Consider the following 27,926-nt stretch of genomic DNA (forward strand, 5'->3'; position numbering starts at 1 on the left):
CACTTCAATCTGAACCTGTTAATAACTTTAAATGGTGGGGAAACTTCTTCAGCTGAACAGTAGAGCTGCAGAGGGAAGTCAAGATTTGGTTTTCCTCCTTCAACTCCTTCTATGTAAAAATTACAAGTAATATGGAATACCATCAAAATTGTACAGCTACTGGTGCAGCTGGAAATATATTTAACTCCAAGTATTCAGGTCCAATTTGTACATTTTAAAGGGTAAAGACAGCAACCAATATCCTTGACTTCCCCTCAACTCTATGTATTAAAGGAACTGCAGGGCGGAAGTGGCTGCAACAAAATATCATTTTTGGGGTAAGCCAGTTCATCAAATACCTTAAATGACAGGACTCTAATTTTAGAATCAGATCTTCCCAAGCTTCCTTTATGACAGCTATTCTGGCCTTATAATCACATCACTGGTGGCTAAACATCTTGTACAAGGACAGAAGTTGAAACACACAATGTGATTAAAACCTACATTATGGCTGATGTAATATTCCAGAACCTATTAATGGTTTGGGGCAGGAGGAAAGAATCTAATTAAACCTTTATTTGATATTAAAATACAAACTATCAATGTTGGACAGTCAATCAGCAGTAGGCCAACTAGCAAATATGTATTGTTTTCACCCAGAAAAATGCATGTGTGTTCACAAATACAGCTTGGATTTGATTCAGGAATGGAGGTGACCAGAACACTGGCATGGCACAAAACCCAGCCTGTTTCATTAAAACAGTAACTTGGGATGAATAGTTGCAGTCCTGGAGAGGTGGCTGGAGTCGAGATGGGAAGGCTCCCATGGATCCCGGTACCTGCAGCAGCAAAACACTACTCACTGCAACTGTTGGGAGACATCAAGTCATTTAGATCCATATTTTCCTAATGCAGCCAGACCAGCAGAACACACACTTCATTCTGCAGCCAACCAACCATAGCGAAAGTATTGCTCACAGTTTTGTCACAATGAAAGGTACCCGTGTTATAGGGTTGAAATTAAAAGGATTTACAACATAACACAGTTCTCTTACACAGGCAATTCAGGTTGCTTTTTTGTATTAAAGATCAAAATTTCCTATTGGCTAATATTTACATCATACCATAAATACTTATAAAATGGGGAGGAAAACAAAGTGCAAACCAGTAACACTCATTTTCTGAAAACAAGCTGCCTTTTAGTTTCATATTCTTCTTATAAATTCAGTATCACTATTTAAAAATAATTAATATTTCTAAAAATATTACAATACAGGATAAACATTGATTTTCCCAAGTGTAACAAAAATATGTTCAAAATATAGGTGGCTCCAAGTACAAAATATTGCTGTTGGTAAAGGGTAACATGGTTGTAAAACTACTACTGAGGGTTTAGAAAAATACAAAACCATTTGCATTTACTGAGTGCATAATTACATATTAGTGCAAGGGGGGGAAAAAAAGCATATTTGCATTCAAAGAGAGAATTGTCAGAGGTTTGCAGAGGTATGTAAAACATGGAATCGTTTCAGAGTCATGCGTATTGACCCCAAATCTCTATTAATCCTTTCCAAGCGATCTTCCAGAGCTTCCTAAAGGAAACAGTTAAAGAAAGGGGGGGAAAAAGGGATTTAATAACATAAACCAAAATGCAATGATCATTCAAAAATGAAGAAACTACTGTTCCTATATTCCACTGGTATCCTTTACTAGCATTCTGTTAGCACCCACAAACTAGAGGCAGACCTACAAACCCTGTATTATTTTTATGTATGTGTGTGTATTTGTGGGTCTTTGGCTTCTTTAAAACTGTTTTAGGTATTTTGGGTTGTTTTTAAACTTTTATGTGACTTCTAGACAAACTTGACAAGAATTAGGCCAGGCTGATAATGAGGGAGACACATTTAGGAAATGCTGCAGCGAGGGGTAACACTGACTCGCTGGAATGCACTTGGACTTTCAAATTGGTTACAAGCCCTAGGATCCCCATTTAGGAACTGCTGCAGTTGTAGGCTTTGCAGAGACCTCTAGAACACAACTGGGAGATGCTTGTTTTCATCAGAAGAGCCTGGAGAGGTTTCTAACGAATGGCCTCTCCTGTATTTCACCTACACTACTTCTTTTTGCCTTCTTGCTTTGTTCTTTATGCTTTCAAGTAGACAAAACCCCAACCAACCACTAAACTTTACACTTTCCTCTACAGCACAACAGCTGCAGGGATCCGTTCCATAGTTACTGCCTCAATGTATTGCCTTCACGTGCCTCTTAGTGTTATAGCAACAGACTATTCTTGTAGTAATTTGGAAAATGCATCCCATGTACAAACCCCAGAAGATAGCAACAGTCTTATTATGCAGAATATACACTATGTACTATTTATACATGTACATACACACATACTTTTTCCTTAAATGCCATATTCAGGAACACTTCTCAGTGGTATGGAAAAGTTCCCACAGTAATTGAGCTTACTACAGTGGAACTTTCATCTACACTCCATATTCTTAAATTGCGGGAGAGCAATAGAAGAGAGCAGTCAGATGTAGAAGCTTTTTCACCTGATTTAATCTTGCTTGCAAGGTCATTCTTCCACCAGAACAAGGTATTCGACTCAATGCAGCCTCAATCTAGTAACAGAAAATACTTCAGCTGTAAATTGTAGTTTCAAGAGCCAGTATAAGCCTTCCTAACTCATTTTACAAAGAGAGAGGTGAGGTATATAGATTACAGAGACACATTCAGTCTTGTTCTTAAACACAAGCATGCTACCATAATACTGTGCTGTACCACACAGATACAGAAGTTAACATTCATAAGCAGACTCTCCCAAGAGTCATTTTGAAGTGTTCAAGGCCAGGCTGGATGGGGTTTGGAGCAACCTGCTTTAGTGGAAGGTGTCCCTGCCTGTGGCAGTGGGATTGGAATTACATGAGCTTTAAGGTCCCTTCTAACCAAAACCATTCTAGGATCCTATGAAGGGAGCACTTGTACTTGCCAGAATAACCTTCCTTATTTGAAAGGCTAGTTTAAATCATTGGCCATTAAGAAGAAAATCAAATTCACTTCAACCCTTCACTTCAACCCTTCCATTCACCCTGTGCTTATGTTAAAATGACTCTCCTTTAAGGAAGTTAGGAACAGAAGATAGGTTGAGAAAGTTGGGGCTGTTCAGCCTGGAGAAGAGAAGGCTGCGTGGAGACCTCATAGCAGCCTTCCAGTATCTGAAGGGGGCCTATAGGGATGCTGGGGAGGGACTCTTCATTAGCACCTGTAGTGACAGGACAAGGGGTAATGGGTTAAAACTTAAACAGGGGAAGTTTAGATTGGGTATCAGGAAGAAGTTCTTTCCTGTCAGGGTGGTGAGGCACTGGAATGGGTTGCCCAAGAAAGCTGTGAATGCTCCATCCCTGGCGGTGTTCAAGGCCAGGTTGGACAGAGCCTTGGGTGAGATGGTTTAGTGCGAGGTGTCCCTGCCCATGGCAGGGGGGTTGGAACTGGATGATCTTAAGGTCCTTTCCAACCCTGACTATTTTATGATTCTATGGGAAGTAGAGCAGGGACTGATAACGGCCCATTCCCAGGGTAACACTGGAAATTACGCATGAATTCCAGCCATGCATTGCAGGGTGCACAGCTACACCCCTCACCTCTCATACGACTACTATGTTTCATTACAAATTTAAAATAAGAATAATCTTTGCCTGTTGCTTTTCCTGAGTCAGCTCATCAAAAAGCCTTTCTGTTTCAGCCAGAGTCCTAATCCTTGCTGTGTATTTGAAGTCCCCCTCGCAAGCAGGCAGCACTGGCTCGTATTTCTGTGCTACGCTCTTCTCGTCCCAGGCTGTCGCTGTCTTCATTCCAGTATTGTTGGATTCAGCACAAGAGCTGTGTCTGACACCTGAGTGTTGCCTTCCTATCAAGAAAATAGGGGTCTTTTTATTCGTTTTGTAATTGTCTGTGAAATTATTACATAGAAGAGAAAAATAAGCTAATGACAAGAAAAACAGAGTGACATTCGAGGTACATAAAGTAAGGAGAATGACTAGCAAAGCCTTGTTAAAGGCTCCTTACATAAAGTAAGGAGAGTGACTAGCAAAGCCTTGTTAAAGGCTCCTTACATAAAGTAAGGAGAGTGACTAGCAAAGCCTTGTTAAAGGCTCCTTACATCTAGCAAAGCCTTGTTAAAGGCTCCTTACATAAAGTAAGGAGAGTGACTAGCAAAGCCTACAGCAAGCTTCCCAGAAGAATGGAAAACATTTGTACAGATGATCTTTCAAGTGATCTTTATAACACAGCACATTTTTTGGCTAGCAAACCGATTACTGTACTGTGCCAAATAGGAATAACTTTGACTATTACAACATTTCTAAATATCACTAAATATCATAGTTGTCATGAAAACACTCATCTAAATCAATGCATTAATAAAAACAAAAGCAGAACATTGTGACAAGATTTACAAAAGTGAGAAAAGATTTGGTTTAATCAATCATTTAAAACATCTGAAACAACTGCTTTTATTATAGTTACTCTTGGCTATCTGTAATGTGATGTTTAGCAACAGAATGTTGTTAGTATCTCTGAGTACGTACATCTTTATACAGATCCTACTAAGATATGAACTGCGTAACTGAGTTAAGCACAGGAAAACATACTGCCCTTCTTTCTCCATTTCATTATTGCTGTTGTTCCATTTTGTTTGTGCATACACACATATACATAAAAATGAAATCCTATATGAATGGTACTTCTCTGTCTACAGAATAAGACAAGATTTAGAGGGTTTTTAAAAGCTGGACTTGATAAAAGTGACAGGTTTCTATTTAAGCAGCTATTACCAATAGAGAAAGCTTCCCCCCACTTTGACAGATTACCTTCTGTATCATCTAGTGAGAGGAACTGGAGCCTTTTTCTTGTATTATTGTGCTGTAAAGTAGATGTAGGACCAGCTTCCAGGTCATCTAGAAGTATATCAAATCTACAGAGCAGGAAGCACAAAACAATCACTAGCTAGAAATCATGTATCAAGCAATGCAGTATTTTCTACTTTTTCACCTTTTGGTTAAATAAGCAGTTTTTTAATAAAAACAATTTCTGTCCCACAGCAGTGCAAGTCTTCTGCTTACTGCTCATAGTACCATAGCTCAATATACTCCTATTTGCACCACTAAAATACCCCATTTGTGTGACTTTCTTTCAGAAGCAGGCCAAGCTCCCATGTTCCTTGACGGGGTTAAACTTAGCTGTATGTTCAGATATCTTCCCATGACTCATTTTCTGGGACTTTTAATGAACACGAAAGAGCAGTATTAAGCCTGCATAAACATACTGCTGCTATAGTAATGTTCAGAACACAACTGTATTCATAAGCCTCGTACCTTGTCACTGTGTTTTCATTCTTGCTAAGCAAATGGCTAAATCCAGGAGAGAGGTTTTCTTTTGGAGATCGTTTTGGGCTGTATGTCACAGACACTGGTGCCAACATTATCTCTCTTCTTGCTGCAAAAGACAGAGGATGTTTAACTACCTTGAACATCTCCCAGTGCAGCATCTCCCACTCACGTGATCAGATGCTTACATCTTAAACAAATGCTTTTCAAAGCTGTCTACATGTTTATTTAAATTAGACAAAAAGTGCATCACAACACAGAGAAGTTAAAATAAACTTAAGAGCTCTCATGTTTTCTACAATTACAGTCAAGCTTTTACTTTTACTGTTAGAGTAATGCAGAAGTTCTATCTTTATGTTTCTTTCTTCTAAAGCAGCTTCTCATTATTTGATTCTACCTTTTGAGTAATACAAACCAAACTTCAGAAAAGCACTGACTTGGAGTATTTGATTTCCTGTTTGGAGGAGGAAGGGACGATGACCTCTGGCCAGAAGGGGAGCTGTACCGTTTTGGTCTGTGCTGGTCTTTCCCTTTCTCTGGGGATCGGTTAGCAACTAAAGAAGATTCAACAAACCCAACAGTTTGACGTCGATTTGATGTTTCTAAATTAAAAAGAAGAAAAAGACTGATTAATATAATACCTTTTTAAATACAAGAAACCACAAATATTCTGTACGCAGCTTGGACTGTACCAAGACTGTACTAATAGTCTGCTTGACATCAGCATGTTTTGCTCAAGTCTTACTCCTTGCTCATCGTACTCATGAAAGATGGACTAACTTATGAAAAAGGATGTTTTGCAGCATGCATGGGGAAACAATGCTAAGTAACGCTGATTTAATAGAGCCAGTGGAAAGAAGGACAAAAACATCTTTTGGGAAAGAGGGCTGGAGTACCTGCCTGAACCAAGAACATAGGATTTGAGACAAACTCAGCGTTTTCTAATTACAAGGCTTTCTAAATCAAGGTAGTTAGAACAGCTCAGCGCAGTCCTACAGTACATATGCCAGCTTTCTTAGTAACATTGTGATACAACACCATGAGAACAAAACTATAATGGATGTACAGCCAGCCAGGGCATTGCTAGGACTCCATTAACTGTTTATAAATACTGAGATATTCTTAGAAAAAGGACATTAGCTACTCTCCAGCTTGAGACTTAACAGCAACCTTTGCATTCCCTCTACGTTAAACAAGTCACTTAGCTGCGTAATATTGAATTTTCTTAGGAAAACTCCAGAAGTCTGCATGCTAAAACTGTTTTGATCCCGTCACTTCAGCCTGATGGACTTGAATGCCAAGAATAACAAAAGCAAAGGACATGCGACCAAAGCAAAGCCAGTAAAGACAAGTTCAGGAATATGAAAATTAAAGTTACTAGCTGATGCATCTTCTTTTTCTGTCTGTGTACCCCAATCTTTAAATGCTTTCCCTTCTTCGAGTTCTTTAAAGGCTTTTATAATTGGTGCTTCTGACATCTCCATTTCTTTCTTTTCTGATGTGGTTGTTGAAGAGTCTTCTTGTGAGGAGTCTTTCTCAGGAGGAGAATGGTGCCTTAAAGAATATGAGGCAGTGGAAAAGAAAAGAACTGATCAAGTATTGTTACTTTATTTCATATATCCAAACAGTAGCTCAATAAACCAAAAAAACGGAGGAATTTGTTTGAGATTTACAGTCATCAAACCAAGAACTTTAAGGGTGCTTTTTAGTTTTAGCCAAGGACCTCAGAAGATTGTGTTACAGCCAGTTCAGGTGTGAGTTAAATTCAGTGATTTGATATGTTCTTAGAATTAAGTATGTCTTGACAGAAGCTTTATAAACTTCTAAGTAAGAAGGAAAACCATTACATTACATCCTAAACTACACCTGAAGCTTCACACCGGTGGAAAGCTACAGCCGACTGCTGCAGCTCACATCCAATACAACAGAGCACACAGTGTCCAAACCCAGAGTAGAGTTGGACAAAAACATGTAAAGAAGGCGGCACAATATGCAGTTGAAGCTTTCTGATTATTTCAAGAAAGGTACTGAAAGCTGCTCCTTGTTTTGCTGGTGAGGAAGGTGATTTCGTTCTTAAAGAATTGTAGAACATCTATGACATGGAGAATTTTTTGAGAGTTTTATGTAACAAGTAAAAAACTCTAAAAATACAAATCTAGTCAATTCTGCATTTCTAAAAGTGTTGGATACCGAAGGAAACCAGCTCACCTGGAAGGAATATAGGTTTCTTCTAGTCTGTTATCTTTGGAGCTTTCCTGGACTTCCAAAGGCTGGCCAGTGAAGATAGAATACTCTGCTCCTGGTATCAACCACTTCCGCCTGCTGACATCAGGAGTTGCCAACTTGCTGTGGGAACAGAACACTTCAGAATTAGGTTTTGAAGGTTTTGATTCCTTTTTTTTCCCATAAATCAGTCTTGCAACACATCACCATAAACTACTTGTATCTTCACACTAATGAAAAATCAGGTTCTCCCTCCAAATACTGCTGGTTCAGTATATACAAGTGGACATCTACATATTGCATTATCTTTTCAGGCTTCATATGATCAGTGCCGTACTGGGAGATACCAAGAAGGCTATAACCAAGTAACAAAGAAAAACCAAAGGGGGGCAAAGTTTTCCAGGTCTTTAAATCATTTTAAAATCCCAAACCAACAACAACCACACATAAACACACCACAGGATGGAACTCAACTTTAATGCTCTTAACTTAAATCCACAGTTCAAACTATAGTATGCATTCTAATTCCTCTCAAATCCTAACTAATTCTAACTTCCATTCTCTCAAGATACCTGTACAAGCTGTATGTAGAAATCAGCTCTTCAAAGCAGTGACAAACACACAAGGAAAACCTCCAGTGTCCAATTGAACCATTAGATTCTATTCCCAAGGTCTCTGTTGAGCATTGGAATCTGTATTCAGCTGAGACCTACCAAACACCCATCTGGGAAGACTAGAAACAGTCTGCCACCTCACACATACATTATCCAAAGTGTGTATTTGTTTTGAATACTTTCTTGACATGTAAAACCTCTGGATTACGTCAAGGGTTTAATCCAGTTTGGCCTACGGACTGATGTGATCTTGATCCATTTTTATCCAAAACACATTAAAAAGTAGTCTAAACCACATGGTCTGCTTTCACACGGCTGGAATATTCACTTACTTGGCACAAGAGGTTCTGAAACGACTTTCAGTAACATGGCGAAGTTTCAGCATGTTTTCATGTTCTACCTGCTTGAGCTGAGCTTCAAGTTTTGAAATGGTCCTAATGTGGAAGTAGCAAAGGTGCATTATAAGATTATTTAAATGACATAAAAGATACATCATATTTCTTGGAGTCTACTCTTCCAATCAGATATCCTTCGTGAAGCAGAAGAACAAGAGCAACTACTACATTTTTATATCTATCTAAATACACATATAAATATGTATTTGAATTCTAAGGTAGGTAACCTAGCTAGAAAGACAGGACCAGGAGATACTGATGTGGATCAAAACGTCCATCTTGGAGGGGCTGGGGAAAACAAAACCAGAACATTTTTCCTCCTTGAAATGCTGTACTTATGCAAGAGGCTCCCTGACTGGATTTAATGAGTGGCTCCTGTGTCACTCAGGTAACCACCGATCTGCTGCTCAGGCTCTTCACAGGATTTTCATCTCCCTCACTGCAGCTCACATCTTCACTGAGCTAGCCCTTGGCAATGCAATACAGTTTTAGGCATTTCCCTCTTGGAGAACAGAAATACAGGTTTTTGGAGCAGGATATAAAAATCTCCTTTTCCACTGAAATTTCCCCAGCCTGAAATGGTTCCTAAATAGCAGCACTGAGAATCAGGCAGGAAGAAAATAGAAGTGCCAACAGAAATACTTCAGCTGTCCTTCATACTACCTTCATTCCCTCAACACTCCCAATAAAAATTGAAAGCAGAGTGGTTTTGGCTTGTTTCTATTCCTTTCTTAAACTCTTCCTATTTATTCTTTCTATCCTTTATTAATGCCTAGGAGCCATAATCTTAGCAAACTCCTGTCAGCATCCTCACTCCTGAAAACCAGAAGAGTGATCGGTTAGCTGAAGATGAGGCTCCTGAGAGGACAACTGTAGACTAAAGGCTTGAGCAGCAGCCTGGCTGGGCTATCTGAGTGACAACCATCAGAAAGGAAGCAAATCATGGGAAGCCATTGTGATTGAGGAAGCAGAAAACACATGTACCTAAATTAAGATATTTACAGTATGCATGAAGTAACATAAAACAACATGAAATGATTCATAAGATGTAATTAAACTTGTAAGAGCTACAGATTTCATAACCTAGGAGTAAATACATAGATCGCTGCTGGCATTTCATATTGTTCAAACAGTAAGAAGACAGTTTCATGTTTACCTTTTCAAATCAGATATCTGTGTGTTTGCATCAAGCAATTTGTTTTCAGTTGTATTTAACGTATCCTACAAGTACACAAGGAAAAAAGTAATAAGCTTAGAAGGCACAAAGTGTATTAAAAGAAAATCACCCGAGTAACTACATCAGTCTTGAAAACAATACATTAAGTACACCTTCCTATTTGAAAGGGAGGGAGGCCCATTCAATTTGATGGCTTTGACTCTGCAGTATTTTTGCTGTATATCACTGAAAACCAATACATCCCAAACTCCCTCCTTTTCCCTGCAGGGCTCTGAAGATGTAGTAAGAAACTATCAAGTAAAACAAATATGGATCTTTCCATTTGATCTTTTTCAAAGTACTTAGGTTAATTCTATGGCACATTATCACACATTTCAGATGCGTGGTTCTCTAATTAACTAGTGTGTACTTACCTTTACTCTTTCATGTTCTTTTCCAAGGGACTCATATTCTCCTAAAAGCTAAAACAAAAAGAACACACAAACTCACACTGAGACCATTTACAATTAACAGTTTTGTTCACTGCTGTCATCTGAATTGTTTCTTTACCCATGCTTCAGGGGATAGAGAATGTACTTCAATACTGTTTGTTAAGTGCTAGCATCTTCTAATTGGAACAAAAAGTTACAGACAGAGCAGAACAACTGAACTACTTACACAATGTATTTCTAATGCTCAAATTATTTATCTCTAAAGAACCTGAAGGAACTGATTGAACTGGTAAAATTATTCACTAACTTTAAAGCTGACTTTGTATTTTGCAATCTTAGGTGTAAAAAAGGAGTTAAAGCATGAAGTAGCTTTTCCAACTAACATTCATTTTGCCAATCCTTTTAAACATTCCATAAAGCTATTAGTGAAGAATCAGAGAAACAACTCCTTTGATTCAGTCTAAAATCATACACAATAAAGAGTTCTAGCAAGTTGTGGTGACTTATGGGAAATTCAGTCCATCCTCAATAACCTGAAAGGGAAAAACAACCTTCTAAACCAACTCCCTGCAATATCTCTAAATATAAAATGAACTCATAGCACACAGAGTAATAAAATACCTGAAAGACTACGAGAAGTGTTACCAGGTATACCTTTGTTACCTTAAATATCTAGATCCATAGTATCACCTAACACCTAGCTTACTAAGTAGTCAGCTGAATAATTTCTGTTCTCCTAATGGTGCCTCAAGCCTTCACAATGCTAAACTCCAAGTAGTTTTACAAAGCAGGAGGTGCTGTGCTCCTGGACCCACTGTGTAACTGTGACCACCGCCGCCCCCTTGCTTACTTACATTTTGAAACATTTTATTTTCCTCCTTCAGCCTCGTGTTTTTATTATCAGATAACTTGTAAGCTTTCTCAAATGCTTCCTCTAGATCTTGAAGCCTCGATTTTAGCCGACTGATGGTGTTATCCTTCTCCTTATTGTTTGTGCGCATCTCTTCCATGCGTTCCTGCAACCCTTTGGAATTATGACTGACCGTGTAGAAGCGGTCTCGCCAGTCTGCCTGCAGGGAAACACACGTTCTTGATTATGCTCCCTGGAGGTTTTGTTTTCATTTCAGTGCAAAGCATAATCTAAATTCATCTGAATAGAAAACAAGGGTACATCTGTATACGAACGCAAGAGTTATGCTCATTTCTGTGATGTAGAAAGAACGCAAATGAATACTAAAACCCCCAAAAGACGTTATTTATTTTACAGGAGCTAAAATATGTAGAGGTTAGGCCTCTTGTTTCCCAGCATGGAAAAATGTCTCTCCGGGTGTCTAGCTGGTGACAAAGTGTCCTGTTCTTTGACCAGTAAATGCAGCTATGCAGCCATAGGCAAACTGGTCTGAGCTGGTCAGAACAACTGTATAAATATCCTTAGAATCGTTTTGCCTCAGTGCAGATGAGATGTGTTTTTATCACAGCTCTAAGAAATCACAGAAAGTAATTAAAGCAAAATAAATATATTAAAAAAACATAATATCTAAAGAGAGACATCATTAACACATCACAGCATTTCACTGTTAAACTTTGTTTGATCCCTGCTAACCTGAAAAGGCTGTTCATAAGCAAAAGTGATGATGATTCAAGTCTAAGAAACTCAGCTAGGAAAGTCACTGGTGGAACATATTGGCTGATTCATATATTAAGGAGGAAGGTTGAAAATAAAAAGATGAAGATACAGAAATATGTATCAGCTTAGTAATGAACAAGTGCATTCTCTTACCCTTTTAGTTAAAAAAACCAACTTGATTTAAGAACACATACTTACCACCTGCCTTTCCAGCATAGCATTCTTATTTTCAAGGTCTTTTATGCGAGCACTCGCTTCGTTCAGAGCTGCGTCTAATTGGTCACACCTATTCAGAACATACAGATCACAAAAAGCTCTTCTAACTTTAAAATAAATATAAATTTTATAGCTTGCTTTCCTTCCTTAAGCATCCCCATGAATTTCTGTGCCTGACTGTGACCTTCTCCCATGGCCTTTGCAGTGAGCACACAGCGTCTCTGCTCATGGTGGGCAAGCAGCAACTTAGAAACACCTGCAGAGACTCAACGTGGCTTGGAGCGTAAGAGCTGCAGACCAAAAGCAGCTGAGATGCATCAGAGCAGAGCTGCACTTCATCTAGCTGCTGATGCTGTGTGATAATTAATAGCTGCAATCATCTTTAACTCAATAAATGACTGCTCAGGAGTCACTTCTAGTAGTTAGAACACTACTGCTGGAAGGGAAGTACAAAAGAGTCCCAGCTACCCAGATACTGCTTCAATTATTCCAGAAGGCATTGATTTTGTAAGTATTTTAGCTATCTAAATTGACAATAGTTATTTTGACTGGCAAATAATTTATACAAAAACTTCTCTATGTAGCAAAATTCAAGCTATGTCTAAGGGAATATTTAGGTGAGGCACACAGACTACAGTAGTAATATCTGGTCAAAGAGCACTGACTGGCAAACTGACTTTATAAAGCTACCAATGAACTCAAGACTGTGGTTTTGACATGAAAGATAAAGGATGATGATGTTCACCAGCATGACAGGCGAGAACTACTTTACAACACAGATAGTTCCATTACAAATTGCTTAGGCCAACCTCTACCTGACAGCCCCTCTTGAGTAAAACTTATGGTGGCTTCAGCAAAAAGCAGGTCAAAAAAGGTGTCTGGTCCAAACATCATGACTGCTGACTAACAATGATTTTAAAGTGATCTTAAACAGCTCCATTAAATAACACAAGATTTATAGTTAATAGGAAAATATTAGTATCATAGATGCACATAATCTTCAGAATTGAAGAGTGACAAACTTTTCAACCTATTCTAAACAAGTATATTCAGGTTTGGAAGTGGAAGGAATCCCACGTCACAGAGGAAGAGGACAAGCAAGGACAAACAGTACCTGTCAGCAAGGTTTTGATTGATTTTCTTCAAGTCTTCGGATGAAGCAGTTTTATGGCTTGCCTCCAGCTGCTGTTTTAAGCTGTGTATCTCAGCGTCATAGTAAGCTCGTAGATCAGCTATGTGCCGAGCATGTTTTTCCCTCAAGTTCTGCCTAATCCTAGTTTCAAAAGAACAGAAAAGGTTTCCAGCTATCCACATGACCATGCACTGCTGTATTCATTTGCACATCATGAACTCTGCATATAAATCTCTCTTATGGAACTTTGCTGCATTCAAATTAAAGAAAGCCTCGCCGTCTAAGGCAGTGGTGTCAGATACCCAAGGCTTGCACAGAAGTCTCCCCATTAATACAAGTATTATTATATACAAATACAATACAAAGCTTTACTCTCTCTTCCCTCCTTTGCTATGCACTAGAAACTGCATGTAAAATTTTAACAGGAAAGCTCAAAACACTGAGTTATCTTGAACCATGACCCTGACATAAGCTCTGACACATAGAATATGCCATGTCTGCTTGTCCATGGGCAACTCACAAGAGCTTCAATGGTGAATGGGGGATACTGATGTTTCCTGAGTACAGTAATTCTGTGCTTCTCCCACCATTTGCCTCTAAGACAGAAAAATACATCCCCCACAGAACTTGGAAATTCTCTGCCCGAATTAACTCCCTCATACAACCTATGAGGGAAGTATGGATTGTTATTTTAAGGTATAAAAAGACATAACCAAATAAAACATAGGAAATTGTTTTGCCTTCCAGTTAAGGCTTTGACATCCAAGGAAGACAGAATACAAATACTGTGCCTTATGATTAAATAGTATGGTCTGAAGAAGATTAAATAGAACAGGCTAAAGAAAGACAATTGTAAGAAGTGGGAAATGACGCCACCTGCACTTCAGAGGAGAAAAGGAAAAGAGCAGCAATGTGCAGCTATGTTCTAAGCAAACAGAACTCGTATTCTGGTCATTTCACAAGTACTGTGAAGGTACCAACCACTACTTACTTACATTACAACCAACATTACTTACTTTGACATTAACACAGGATCTTCAACAGATGTCACTGAAAGGCTGTATTCTGGCAAACTGCTGTCAGCACACTGAGCCGCAGAAGATGGAGTGAGAGTCCGTGTTTCTTCCTCCTCAGTGTTGACTAAGTTATCATTGTCAGCATCCGTATATGCCACTGGAAAGGGAGAGCTGGTCCTGTTTTCATTCTGGAAGGGGTGATTTCTCCAGAGGTCCAAACGTGCAGCTCTGCTGCTGGCAGGATGCTTTGGAGAATCATTTAACTGAGATGAATTACTTGTCTGTGAAAAAGAGTCTGTGTCACAATGACTTGAAAAGCCGGGCTCTGCCATAGAGTCTGGAGAAAAAGCAGCAGTCTCTTCAGGAATATTGATAAAACAGGGTCCTGGGTTCTGCTGCCCTGGTTTCATGTGCAGGGTTGGGTCCAATGTCAAGATCTAGGAAAGAAGTTACAATGCTAAAAAGAACTGTGATTTCACTTTTGTTCCTGTAAATGGAGTTTATCTGAAGACATCAGTAATCCATGTAGCGTATTGAAGGAATTATAATGAATAACCACAACCATTTACTACAATTACTATAGTAATTTGATATGACAAGCCAGAGGAAGGGACAGGTAATAGCTTAGATGATGATGCATATTCCCAATGTTTGCAACTTGAGTTTCTAAGTTTCCATTAAGAATAAAAGACATATCTAACACTGCAGTTGTCTAAAAATGCTTTGACCTTTCAGTTATGTAAATAGAAGGACTTTGATGTCTGCCTGTAGGTTGAAACAGTAACTTTGTATAGTTATGAAAAATCCCTTCATGGATTATATAAACAAGATAGCCACATAGAAGCATCATTACTGGATTTTTACAAGACTGAAAGCTGTATAAAGAAACAGATACGATAAAGAACAATTACACAACCTCTGCCTCTTCTGTTTCACGGGTGGAATGAACTCGTCCTGTGGGAAGCAGTAAGAAAACCCTGTTCCTGTGACTGCAGTTCCATCTGCATTTCATCAGCTGCAGCCTCGGCGTAAGCAGGCTCATCCTTGCACCATTCTCAAGGTTGTGCAGCAAAGATGCTTGTTTACCCAGGGTGTTTTTGGAGGTCTTGTCAGCTGGATCCCTTCCCATTCTGGCTCATCACGGCTGCACAAATTGCTGTTCCAGCATAAAGCTGGAGGTGGCAGCAGGGGCCAATTAATGAGAAACCAGCCTGTAACTTACCCTATCTTCAAACTGAGATGTGAAGTAAAGAAATCAATGTTACCTCAGGTGGGTGACTTGACTGGGAAGAAGGCATAAAATTCTGGTCTGGCAGCTGCTTGTTTTCCCTTTGTCTTTTATGATAAATATCCTTCAATGATGACAACTTGGTTTCAGCAGCAGAAGACAACTTCAACAGGGAAAATTGCAACATTACTATTCCTGAACACAATTCTCCATCCCCAAGATAGATAAGGAAGTTATGGGGTGACTTTAGCTAATAAAGCAGTTGAGAACGGGAAAAGGCTTTATTCAGCATACCCAGTTTAAAAAAGGTCTTCAGTGAGGGACATACACCTTTGATGTACTAGTTTTTTTTCAACTCCTATACACACAATTTCTTGCAAGTGACAAAAGGTCAGTCAATTGCTAGTGATGTTAGTGGGGTTAAATGAATAATGAAGGAACAGAATATGAAAGCCTGAGTTAACAGAAGAGTCTCACAAAGAAGCTGGCTTCTGGAGGGCTGATACTTTACATTTACATACTTAAAGGGGAAACAAAAAGCCAAGACAACAAGCAACTACCAGCCAACTTTTAACACACAAAGTTTACCTGCTCTGGTGATGCTTTTGTGGAGAAAATATCAGCAAACTCACTTCTGAAGTTCTCTGGTAAAGGGTGATACATCTCCTTCTCATCTAATTTCCAGTATGAAAGTCCTGGTAGAAAGAAACATTGAAAGAAAATAATAAATAGAAAACTACAAATTCCAAGCTCATGGCTATAAAATAGGAATCCCAAAATCCATTAGTAAATGTTACTGTGGCAGCTTGCAAAAATGCTGTATTAATTACGTGCATCTATTACTTAAGGAACTCACTAAAGCATTTGTTACCAGAAGTTAAAAAAATCTCAATGCAAAGCACAGGCAACATGATCAGCACCACATCACACAGCATCAGTAACCACAGCTATCAATCAGTGAAAGCACACAGGTTTACTCTTTGATGTTCAAGGGACAAATCCTCATTTACCATAAACTTGGGTATTTCTACTGATTTCCAGTAGAGCATTTAAAACTTGTATTACCCTGGAATAATCCCAGGCAGCCATTTGATACCACAAACTTCAGTTTGCTACTCAACAGCACTCTATAACATGCAAAGAGACAAGACTACCAGGACTAAGAGGGATGGCACATGAGGAACAGATACAGTCTTAACCCCACTTCAATTTCTTATGTGTCCCTCTCTCAATGGGCTGTGCAGAAGCAAAAAATATACAGTATGCAGGGCTGCATCTCTGTGCCCCTGTTTGTTACTCAAATGAATCCACCCTGTCACAATCAAAATATGTGAATTAGTTGTTTGCTTTCACAAAAAAAAAAAAAAGAAACAAAAAAACCCACATCCCCCCCCAAAAACACAAGTCCCCCAAAACCCCACAAAGAACCAGCACCAACCACCCCAAAACAGTGGAATTAAAACCATATCAAAACATTAAAAAAGCAATCTCCCTCCATTAAAGAATCAGCGCATTACACACTGCATTATCTCATTCTTGTTTATTCACACAATTCCTTCAATCACACCCCTGGCTTACAGGAATTCTGCCTCTATTGCGAGGCACTCCTGTGACTACTAGACCAATGATGCCAATATTTGAAAGATTATTTGATACCACATGATTTTAAGAGTAATTAAATTATGAAACAGTTTTAAAGACAAAGCTCAGCTTTGAAACATTGAGGAATTTGAAGAGAAAAATCGCTGCACATCCTACATCCGCCAGCAGTGACACACAGGAACTCCATCAGTTCGAAACGCAAGAGGAAGAAAAGCAGGATTATACTATATCAAAGTTTAATAGCCTGTCAGCCCACAGACCCTCCTCACCTCCCCAGGGTTATCAGAAATGCATCCTAGGAGGAGTTTTAAAAAACAAGAGTTCAAAAGAAAAGGAAATGTAAGTACAAGAAGTTAACTATACCTGAAGCTTCGGACACTAAGGAATTTGGACTTTCATTCGGTTGATTGAGGTAAAAAGTGTAAGGTGGCAAAGCAGCATCAGAAAGGTTTGTCTAAAATCACAAAGGAGGAAACAATTTATAAGGAAAGTCACAAAGCAAGGGGGGGCAGGGAAGGCAAGGGTACAACTGTTTCAAATTGCATGGAAGTGTTGTTAGTCTTTTTAAGCAAAGGGATTATATTTCATTATACAGCATGATCCAAACCTGTGACATTTATATTCAGAGGAACCACAAGCAAAAGAGGAACTAAACTAAGCCCCTCAATTAAAAGACACTGATGTTTTCTAAGTCAGGTGCCTGTTGATTGTGGAGCATTTCTGAGATTAACTGTTACAAAAATACACATTTTGTACAGTCACCTAAACTTCCTTGCTCCAGGTGCAAGTTTATAGAGGGGTGACTTACCAATAAAGCATTACTCTTTCCTCCTCCTAAGATTGGAATTGCTTATACTGAGCTGTTATGACTCCACCTACCACAAATCTACAGGTAAATGCTGTCTATCAGCACTCAAGACACACAAGAGACTACATACTCCTCATCACTCCAAACTTCCTAAGCAACCACCAAAGGTAATCAAAGAAACCACTTTGAAAAGAGTGGGACGAACACAGGGGATAAAAATGGACATAAGATTTGCCACAGCTCTCCTCTTCCTTAATCAAGGAATCACAACACGGTGATACAAGAGCAACAGAGTACGTGCAGCTAGCTTTAAAACAGTCATCTCACATTGCTCTTTTCTACCATACATGGGGCTTTTTGTTCCATTACAGAAGCTTAACAGCCATGCTCCTTGACAAATTTATACAGCTCATACAACTGAGGACTAAACCAGGAGAGAAACCACTGAATTAACAAAAGTCAGTAAGAAAAAAAGAATTGGAACTAAAGCTTTTCGAGTTTTTGCACAAAGCACCAGCTCACCTCAAGGCTATTTTGTCCCTCTTAATGTTTTATTTAGGTATTCTCCTTTGCCTAAGGAGGAAGAAAGGAAAATGAAGGAATAGCAACTGAATTCTCACAAAGAAAAAGAAAGATAAAGGTTTTTTCAAAATCTGAGTTTGCCACAAATTTCCTTATGCATCCTCCTGTAGCAGAGAGAGAAAAGAAACAATCCACAGCAGACAAATGTGACTCCTGGTTTGAAACATCCCCTCAGAGGAACATATTGTTTCCACTGATAATGGAAGAAGATTAAAGAGAGCAAGCCCAAACAGAGTAAGCCACTCTTAACTCTTTCTGGATCACCCTCAGAGTGACCACGGGAAAGAAAACAAACCCTACCTTGAATCAACTGATTCATACTTCCTAGTTCTCCTAATCTTCTGTAAGTAGAGCCATTAACAGAGTTTCAATTATTTCCTTAATATTAGCATAAGGAGAGAGGTTTGTGACAATATACTGGAAGGAATGCTAAAGCTTCATAGTTACATGTATGATGATTACTCACACAATCACTGTGCAGAACAACCTTTTGGATCAGAAATATGCGATTAAGCTTTCCTCCCCAAAATAATGAGGTGTGTGGACGTACAGAATTATTAACTCAAGAATATGGGAAAGCAGAAATCAAATTCTACTCAAAAGAGGCATTTTGAGCTGCTTCAGCAGCCACGGCAATGGGTGGTACTACAAACAGTTCTAAAGTGGTGGCATCACAAACCTGAAATCCAAGATCCTTCAAAAAACTTACAGGGCACAATAAATGACCACGACCTGAAGCTTCAAATGAGAATGTAACTACTATCTCTATGAGGAAAGAACAAGTGCTACCCAGGTAAGTGAACACAAAAATTAGGTAAGGAACAAAATAAGCCAAAATATGTAAGTAAAGAATGATACAAGTAAACTCTGCCCACATGAACTTCAAACATATGAATAGTAACATCATACTCAAATGCTTTAAGCAAGTATGAAAGCATGTGCTGAATCAGAAACCACTACAATGCTGAAAAAATACCAGGAACAAGAATCAAACTGGAAAACCATAAAGAGACTTACATTCTGATGGGGTAATTTCTTTGCCTGCTCATTTTCTTGCATAGAGTTCACACACACTTCATCTGCATTTATTCTTTTTGGTTGGTTTTGTTTCAGTTTTTGTGCCCATGATGTTAAAGATTTACTAGAAGAACAAACAGACCTTAAGTACATACATCCTTTTCAGCGGAGACATGATCCCTACAGGAAATTTCTTCTTCAAGGTGGAACAGAGGCACTAAAACTCCACTGCCTTCATGCACTTTTGAGAAGCAATATGAAGTGATGAACGCTGAAATAGTTTAGGGTTTTGGTTTGGGGTTTTTTTAAGGTAAAAAACCAACTCAAACCACAAAGAAATCACTGAAAAGCGCTAATGAAGCACACCCACCAGTAAAATAGCTTTCCTTTAAAAAAAGTCCTAACAAAGAGCTTCAGACAACTATGTTTTGGTCTGTTCAAGCAGATACCAGCCAAAACCACAAAATTAAGCCAAAACGTAAATGCAGGCTCTTTTCTTGCTAGTATTTTTTACAATCAAGACGTTCCATTCAATTCTGAAATGTTTCCAGTTACCAACAGCTATTTACTGAATGGTGACTGCCTACAATAAAGTATTTGGAAAGTTTACCACTTACCTAGCTTTTTTTCCACATTGAGTTTCATCAACTTTATGTTCAAAATTGGCAGGAAAAATTAAAGCATCATTCCTTCCCGATGAACAATTTTCCTCTCTTTTTTTTGGTGAAAGTTCCCTTTTATTTTGAACACTGGCTACAGCTGCATCACTCTGCACTATTGCTCCATCACTCTGTCCCTGGGATGTTTTCTCCATGTAGTCTATGCACTTGGTAGTGTTGTCAAGCCTGCCAGGGTGCAGTTCGGAGGCAGAAAGTGTACCGTACCCACTGTTCATTGAAGCATCACTTCCAAAACATTCCTGATGCAGGTCGGAGGCATTAGGCTGACTTTCTGCTTCATTAGATCCAAGTTGACTGACAACACATTCATGTTCTTTAAAGATTTCAGAATGCATCCCCATCTGACTGCCTAGTGATGAAAAAGCGTCTGTGAGCTTGGTGGGCAAACTTCTGCTCCTGCCGGTGCCCCAGTTGCTGCTCTGCAGTTTTGCCAACTGCCTTACCTCATCCTGAATGAGCTGTAGGAAAAGAAAAGGCAAAATGCCTAAGAGAGGATATCACAGGGCACGTTTAAACTTTGATGAGTCTTCAATTCATGGTATTAGTGACAGAATTAGAGCACTTCTCTGAAATGACTCAGGTTTTTCAATATGTAGACATCTCATGCATAAAGTAGGTCTATGTGTAACAGTAAAATGTCCATGGCAACAATTCTTAAATCCATGCAGTGAATTACAGGTCTCACTAGTCATTTATTAATGTAAAAACCATGCATGCATGTGTTCACTACATACCTTCAGAACTAGAGTTACCTACCAACCAGCTAAGGCAATATTAGCTATCCATATATGTCATTAGCAGTGGACAAAAGCCTTTTGCTAAATTTAGGTGTAAAAGACTCTGTGTGTTAGATATACGTTTTAAAGACTGCAAGGATGCTTAATGGAAGTATAAACCATTCCTCTATGATGCTAATAGGAATAATGTACCTCTGTAAGATTAATTGCACCAAACCTGACTTTAAAATATCAGATTTACATAATATGTTATTTATTCATATAATAGAGATCTGCATTTGAATTATTCTGGTATCTGATGGAGGGGAGCAAACCTCTAGTTACGTCACTAGATTTAACAGTGGTTTAAGAATGTGGAACTCTACTAATGCTTTTCACAGAACTCCAGTGCATTATTCATGTGCATAGCAGGTGGAAAGCACAGACTGGACAAAAATCATTTGTTCTCTTAAAGTAAGCAATAAAAAGTAAGGCTTAATTTCAGAGGAACCTACACATACACGGGTCAGAACCAGGCCCTGGGTTTTATTAACTATTCATTTTCACCCCCCAAAAAAAACCAACCTAAAAACCTACCCCCTTAAACTACCCCAATCTTCCCCCCAACAGAACCCATCCCTCCAAAACCAAAACAGAATCTCCCCAAATCATCCCCCAAATAACACCACCAAAAAACCTGATGCTTCCACCCAAGTGTCAAAGTTTTCTGCCATAAGCTTTGTTACTGGCTCATGATTTCAACCATGACTTCAACAATAATTTGTGATTGTGTGACTCAACTCTGCCAAAGGAGGGAAGGGAGAACAAAAGGGAAGAAACAGAATTGCCAGGAGAAAAAAACCCAAACTGATGAGATTCAATCTTTGTCATTAATGCCTTGGGTGGGAAAAGTGAAAGGCTACTATTCCAACTAAATAGCATTTTTACTTCCCTTTGCATGGTCACAAATAATTCCAAGAGAAAACAAGACCTGGGGGAAATAAGAGCACATTTCTATAATTTTGGGAATACAGGTAACTCCTTTTTCCTTTTAAATCTCTTCCACAAAGTCTGATCTTGGGGTGATCCACAGGTGGTGGCAGTTCACCATTACCACACTTGGCTTCTGATCACAAAGCCAAGGACTGACCCCACTGATTCAAAAATTAACTCCAGGTCTTTTGATTCCTATTTTCACATGGATTAAGATGTATTTTTAAAGCATATTGCTCTTGAAGCACAGCATAGAGCAAGCCTTATCTCAGAGTCACACCAATGTTAATGCAGCATCTTGTTTTTCTACCCAAATAGTAGATTATTATTTGTTACAGAATCACAAACTGGTTTGGGTTGGAAAGGAGCTTAAAGTTCATCCAGTTCCATCCCCCTTCCACTAGAACAGGTTGCTCCAAGCCCTGTCCAACCTGGCCTTGAACACTGCCAGGGATGGGGCATCCTTTAGTATTCTTATTAGAGCATAGTGAGCTGCCTGGATTGCAGTATTTCTCAGTTTAAAGTTTGGAATAGCCCCCTCTGTTTTATATAATGCACTCATATAACTGAAAGCAAGTTACAGCTGTTGATGTTATATTTAGTGTGGCAATTAGCGCAGTTAGTAACTCCCTGCTGATACCACAAACTCAACTCTTCCAGAGGTAGCCTTTCCTATTAAGACACAAAACAGCAAAGCCAACACAATGGTTTAGTCAAAACTATGATTAGCAACAAGTGAATCAAACCACTACAGTAGGAGGAAGGAAATACAAGGGAAAGGAAACACTGGTGGGACAAAAATAACCAGATGGGGGGGGAAGGTGAAGAGGTGAATGGGGAGAACCAGGAGATAGGATAAAAGGACAGTACCTCTTGTTAATTCAGTTCAGGAACTGTTGATTACTACTAGTGTAGAGGGCATCAGGGAAGGGAAGGGAAAAACAGCAACCAAAATGATGAAGATATTAAGCATTATATATTTATAGAATCATTGTCTCATACATACATAGACATTTCTTTTGTTTTAATGGATAAATATGGTTCAGCAAAAATGTGGATATTCCCCTGGGTCATCTTTTCATTCTTAAAGGAGGCTGTTCAACTGAAGGGTGAAATAAGCATTCAAGTTTTACAATGAATGCTTTCCTACACTCTAGACTGTCTAGAAGAGTTAATGACAAGATACGTAACATCTTTGAATGAGGAGAAAACTACCATGTCTCAAAATTAGAAATGATATCTATCGTCTAACAGTTAGTTAAAACCAGCTTATACCTCTAAAATCCAATTATCCTATGGGCATTCTGAACTAAATGTTTGTGAAAACAAAACAACTGAAAACAAATAATCCCAGAATATTCACTTCTGGAATGGTACTTACAGTTACTTTGTTAATTACCCAAGGCTGTCTCAAATAAGCATCCTTAAACGGCATTCCAGTTATCCACTTCCATTAACTACCTGTCTGAATATACTTACAGGAAAAGACAAGGGTGCCAGAGCCCATACTGCATTGTTTTGGAGGGCAATGTGGTGCAAGGGAAGAAAAGTTCAGTCTAACCTACCTACATGAACAAATCATTACTTACTTGGATTTGATGGTGGAACTGCTCTTGCTGGGCAACTATTTGTTCCTGACATTGTTTTTCTACCAGTCTCAATAACTGTAGCCACCTTGTCTATTAAATCACAAAGTACAATAATTAAAGCACAGTCATATTGCATCTCTAGCTACAATACAGTTTTGCAGTCTTACACTTAGGTGTTGACATAATACAGTTTGATAGCAGCACTGTGGTTTCCACCCCACAACACACACAGCCCCCTATCAATGGGAAGAATTCACTATGGACACATTCCCTCAAACTCCTTCTAGACAGCAATAAAACACATCACTACAATTTAAGTTTGGTTTAAAAAACACAAATGAAAAAGAGAAGAGTTATTCTATTAAAGATTACTTAAAAACAGAAACAGCTGGCAGTGAAGTACAATTTTGGAAAGGTTGATTCCAGTTCAGTAAATTATGCATCATGGTTTGGGACCATGGTCAGTGAACCATTTTTTTGCTCCCTTCAGCAATGTAGCTGAAGGCCATAATGCATAACTGTTTAGTGACAACAAAAAGAGAACGTAAAAGTCAAATCTATAGGGTTCCTAAAATATGGTAAAATCTGATTTTTAAAACTACTTTATGCTAATCTTTATGGAGCCTGATACTTGAAGCACAGGACACGGGACATAGAACGTATGTGCCTCGACACAGACACCTCTGTTCCTTCCTCAGAGCTGTTAAAGCACATCCAAATTAAGCATCTACAAAAAGACAGCTCCATGGACCACAGCCAGAAAGCTCCGACATTGTGCAAGAACAACCCATGGTGTGGGAACCTCGTGTTCATTATGGGGACTAAATATAATGATAAAATTTAAAGTAAAAAAAAGACAAAAACAACATTAAAAAGCATTCGAGAGAATTAACTCATTGAACCCATTTCATGACTTTGGGGTTGTTTTAAGTTGGGAAACAAACTGATCACATTGCTACAAATGGAATAAGTAAGTAATTAAACTAAAACTGAGCCAGTTTTAGAAAGAAAACTTCTGATTTCCAGTTATCACTTCAGGCTAGTTTGAAGTGAGACAATTTTAAAGGTCTACATTTTATTCCACTCAAAACTTTGCAATTGAAACTCTGGAAAAAATATTCACATCTGTCTTGTAATACTAAGATTAAAAGCTAAGGGAAAATTGCAGTAAAATCTATGCACAAGATTAGTTCATACATTGTAAAAGGATTTGTCCCATCATGAGGAGTAAACACATACATCATAGATCTTACTGCTAAACTGTATCATTTGTCTTCCAAAATACAAAGCTGATATATTAATACAAATGTCTTTAAAAATAAACCTTAACATCAAATACCTCACAGCTCTTCACAATTTCTGAGTCAGCATTTCCAGCGTTCTGGAGATCTTGCACAAAGGAGGCAAGCAGCTCAACAGAACCAGGCATTAATGAGGACCTGGTATTCCCTGAGTAACCAGAAACTCCATTGGGATTGGATGAAGGACTTCTAGTGAAACACGAGGAAAAGGATTTCAATTATTTATTGTGCCAGTTGCTCGATATAGTGGCCAAAATAATACACTACATATGCAATGAAGCTGTACAGAGTTACACACTTAATTTACACTGTGACCCTCATCATGCTGAAAAGTAACAACTGATCTGTTCATAGATGTTTGTCAAGAAAATGTCCCAAGAATCCACAGGATGCCTCATTCTTATCTTACATACTGTTAAAACACAGCTTTCCAAGAAGAGGCAGCATAACCAGCAGAGACACTACTGCTCGCTAGTGCAAATGTCAATAAATCCAGCTTTTCATCAAACCCATGTGCTTCCTTATAGATTCTGATGTTAGAAGTGCACAAATATAAGCTGCTGTGTAACAATGATTCATGAAGGCCAGGAGTACTGCCTTCTTCTGAGGAGTTACATATGCAGTAAGCAACTTGTAACCCTCATCTTAATAGGTCAGTCAAGAAGAACCTCTCCTTATCATCGCTTAGACTATTAGTCCATATTTGCCCTTCTTATTCAGACTGGGAATAGCCTGGGCATTGAACAGAAAAACAACTCCATATTTCTAAGCTGCTGGTCTCTATCAATGCATGGTCTCAGCACAATGCATGATCATTCTAAAGAATGAGCTCTTACAATTAGTGCAAGACAGGTTCCCAGCCCAAATTCTACAAGACACGAGGCAATGGAAGTTACTAAGCTTTTAAGAAATAATTAACAGTTCTTTCAGTAAAGCTTTTCTCATTAAATATTACACCTGTAAATACGAAACAGCCCAAAATACATTGCAGAGTATTACATATTATTTCACCTGAGTAACAACAATATTGTAACAGCATACTAATGAAGGATAATGAAAATAATAACAATATTTGTCAGGAATTTCTTCAACACATTACCTGTTACAATGCAAGTGACAGACAGAGCTGTGGGTATTTCTGACATCAGAGTCTGCAGAAGATGAAGGGATTTCTTGTGCAGTTTTCACCACGTCACAGTTTTCCATATCTTAGTCCCAAGTACGATGTTACCCTGAAGATAAATAAATATATAAAATATAATAAGCACCACCATCTGGTTTTTAAAAGCCATTTGATTAAAGAATCAGAATTTGATTAAAAAGCCAAACCACCCCAGAAAGTGCTGGCATTCCACAACCAACCTCTCTTCCTTGCCCTGTGCTATGCCTGCAAACAGGGGGTATTTAGTCAGCTTTCTACTTGCTGGGACCACTAAAAATCAAGGAGATTCCCAGCTGTGCATCACATCTAGACCAGGCTGTAAGTGGTGTGTGAATCCAAAAAATTCCAGGTAGAACAGTGTTGCTGGGGTTTGGTTGGTTGGTTGTTTGAAATCTGAGCTCTCAAGACTTCTGTGAAAGGGCCTTATTATCAATGCACTTAAACCTGCTGAACAGGGATCTGTGCCTTCCCTGCAAGAAGCACACCCGCCAGAAAATAAACCCAAGACTGACTTAGACTGCAGCTGACCATTTCTGCATGTGATATTTGGCTTGCTTTCTTCACAGAACACTTGTTTTACCGTTACTGTATAACATTAACTCAAAAAGCTGTTTTGAGCTACACCTCTTACCAACTAACAACAAAAACCCATGTAGTCCAACAGGAATCCCAGAGCAGTTAAACCCAGCAGCTGGTTAACTGAAAGCATCATAAATAAATAACTACTAAACACTTGTGCGATGCTCTCACAGCACTCAAAGCAGCAGTTCACAAGAAATGCTGTAAAGAGACTAAAATACTCCTCCAGTTCCCATACTTTCACTGAGAAATAGTTGAAATACATTGCTCAGTCCTTCTATAGTGCTTATTCCAGCGTGTTCTACACCCTGGTGAATTCACTCTGTGTTCTAACAGTGAAGAGAAACCTTACAATCATGTCACGGATGAAGAAGAGACATTAAGAAATAACATCCAAGTGGCCTGTGATACTACTAAAAATAAACCCCTGCTGCTTTAAAGAAGCACGACACCTTCAACACAACCATTCCTCTTTAGAGGGCTTACATTTACATGCTATTGGCTTTAACATTACTTTTGAGTACACAGAGATATCACACTAACAGACAGGTCTGGAAGCATAAACATTTATTTCCACCAGAAGGAAAACCAATGGAAATCAGCCTGATTATTGCCTGTTCTAGTGGACTTTTACCAGGAATGTTTCCCAGGTACTCACTCAAGCTATCTCCTTTGGACAGGGCTGAAAATACAAGAATGGGAAGGAAGTTACCCAGATGCACATATCCTTTGGCAAAGCTTCTTGGGATAAATGAAGGGACGGGGGGGGGAAGCCTTTCTTCTTTCTCTAGTGGTTTTAAGTGAGGAAAACTTGAAGGTTACCAGGCACCTAGCAGGACAGATAAGAGCTGCGAGTGTCTCTGGAGCAGCTGATGACAGTGGAGAGGGCTACCTCAGTCTCCCCAGGATGCAATCATGGGTGGCCTATCTCAGCCGCACAGCAGATGGGTGGGACTTCGCTGTGATACAGGCTCGTTTCATAACCTCATTAGAAGTCTGCTCACAATACGAAAAAAAGCACATTAAGTGAGCTGCAACTGGGCTGAGGAGCACTAAGCTGACAGCTATTGTTTCCATAGCACAGAATAATCCTTATACGGCAAGTCCCTACATAAAGGAGTAGGATAAAAACCGAGCTGCGGGGTATTCTGACTCTTAAGTGCGATGTGGATGCGAGCAGCGGGGCCAGCGCAGCCCGCGTGACTGCAGCTCCTCCTGAGCAAGACCCGACTGCCCGCGACTCCCCGCAGACCCCTCAGGGGGGCACGGGGCGCCTCGGTCCCCGCTGCCCCGCTGCCTCGGACCCCCTTTCCCCGGCTTCCCAAGGACTTCCTGAGGGACCATGAGGAGAAACAACGAGCCCCAGAGCTTTGAATCCCCTCAGGAAACGCTCCCGCCCGTAAAGCCTGGCTCCATCACGGGACCCCCTCCCCTCACAAGGGACCCCCCTCAGGGCCGCCTCCCCTCCA

General features: G+C 39.2%; 1 protein-coding gene across 4 annotated transcripts; it reads right to left on the reverse strand.

Moving 5' to 3' along the window:
* Positions 1 to 535: 535 nt before the first annotated feature.
* Positions 536 to 27,864, reverse strand: MPHOSPH9 (M-phase phosphoprotein 9). Of its 4 annotated transcripts, XM_061344627.1 has the most exons (24): positions 27,116 to 27,858; positions 25,816 to 25,948; positions 24,755 to 24,905; positions 23,416 to 23,505; positions 20,055 to 20,575; positions 19,438 to 19,561; positions 17,394 to 17,484; positions 16,017 to 16,123; positions 15,466 to 15,591; positions 14,201 to 14,637; positions 13,167 to 13,325; positions 12,035 to 12,122; positions 11,064 to 11,279; positions 10,192 to 10,239; positions 9,758 to 9,822; positions 8,539 to 8,640; positions 7,578 to 7,715; positions 6,748 to 6,923; positions 5,807 to 5,971; positions 5,358 to 5,478; positions 4,854 to 4,957; positions 3,681 to 3,892; positions 2,538 to 2,606; positions 536 to 1,571 (listed from the first exon to the last, which is right to left on the reverse strand). In XM_061344627.1, the coding sequence occupies exons 2-24, from the start codon at positions 25,920 to 25,922 to the stop codon at positions 1,470 to 1,472; spliced, it is 3,519 nt and encodes a 1,172-aa protein (XP_061200611.1). In that variant the 5' UTR covers positions 25,923 to 25,948; positions 27,116 to 27,858; the 3' UTR covers positions 536 to 1,469. The 4 variants fall into 4 exon arrangements, 3 of the variants coding, with proteins under 3 accessions (XP_061200611.1, XP_061200612.1, XP_061200613.1); XM_061344628.1 differs by lacking the exons at positions 536 to 1,571; positions 3,681 to 3,892 and having other exon boundaries at positions 27,116 to 27,862; XM_061344629.1 differs by lacking the exons at positions 536 to 1,571; positions 2,538 to 2,606; positions 3,681 to 3,892 and having other exon boundaries at positions 5,875 to 5,971; positions 27,116 to 27,864.
* Between the last annotated feature and the right edge of the window lie 62 nt (positions 27,865 to 27,926).

This window comes from Neopsephotus bourkii, unplaced genomic scaffold, assembly GCF_033783945.1.
Source record: "Neopsephotus bourkii isolate Nb327-2 ecotype Australia unplaced genomic scaffold, CSIRO-AGI_Nbou_v1 NB_230, whole genome shotgun sequence".
Classification (NCBI taxonomy): Eukaryota; Metazoa; Chordata; class Aves; order Psittaciformes; family Psittacidae; genus Neopsephotus; species Neopsephotus bourkii.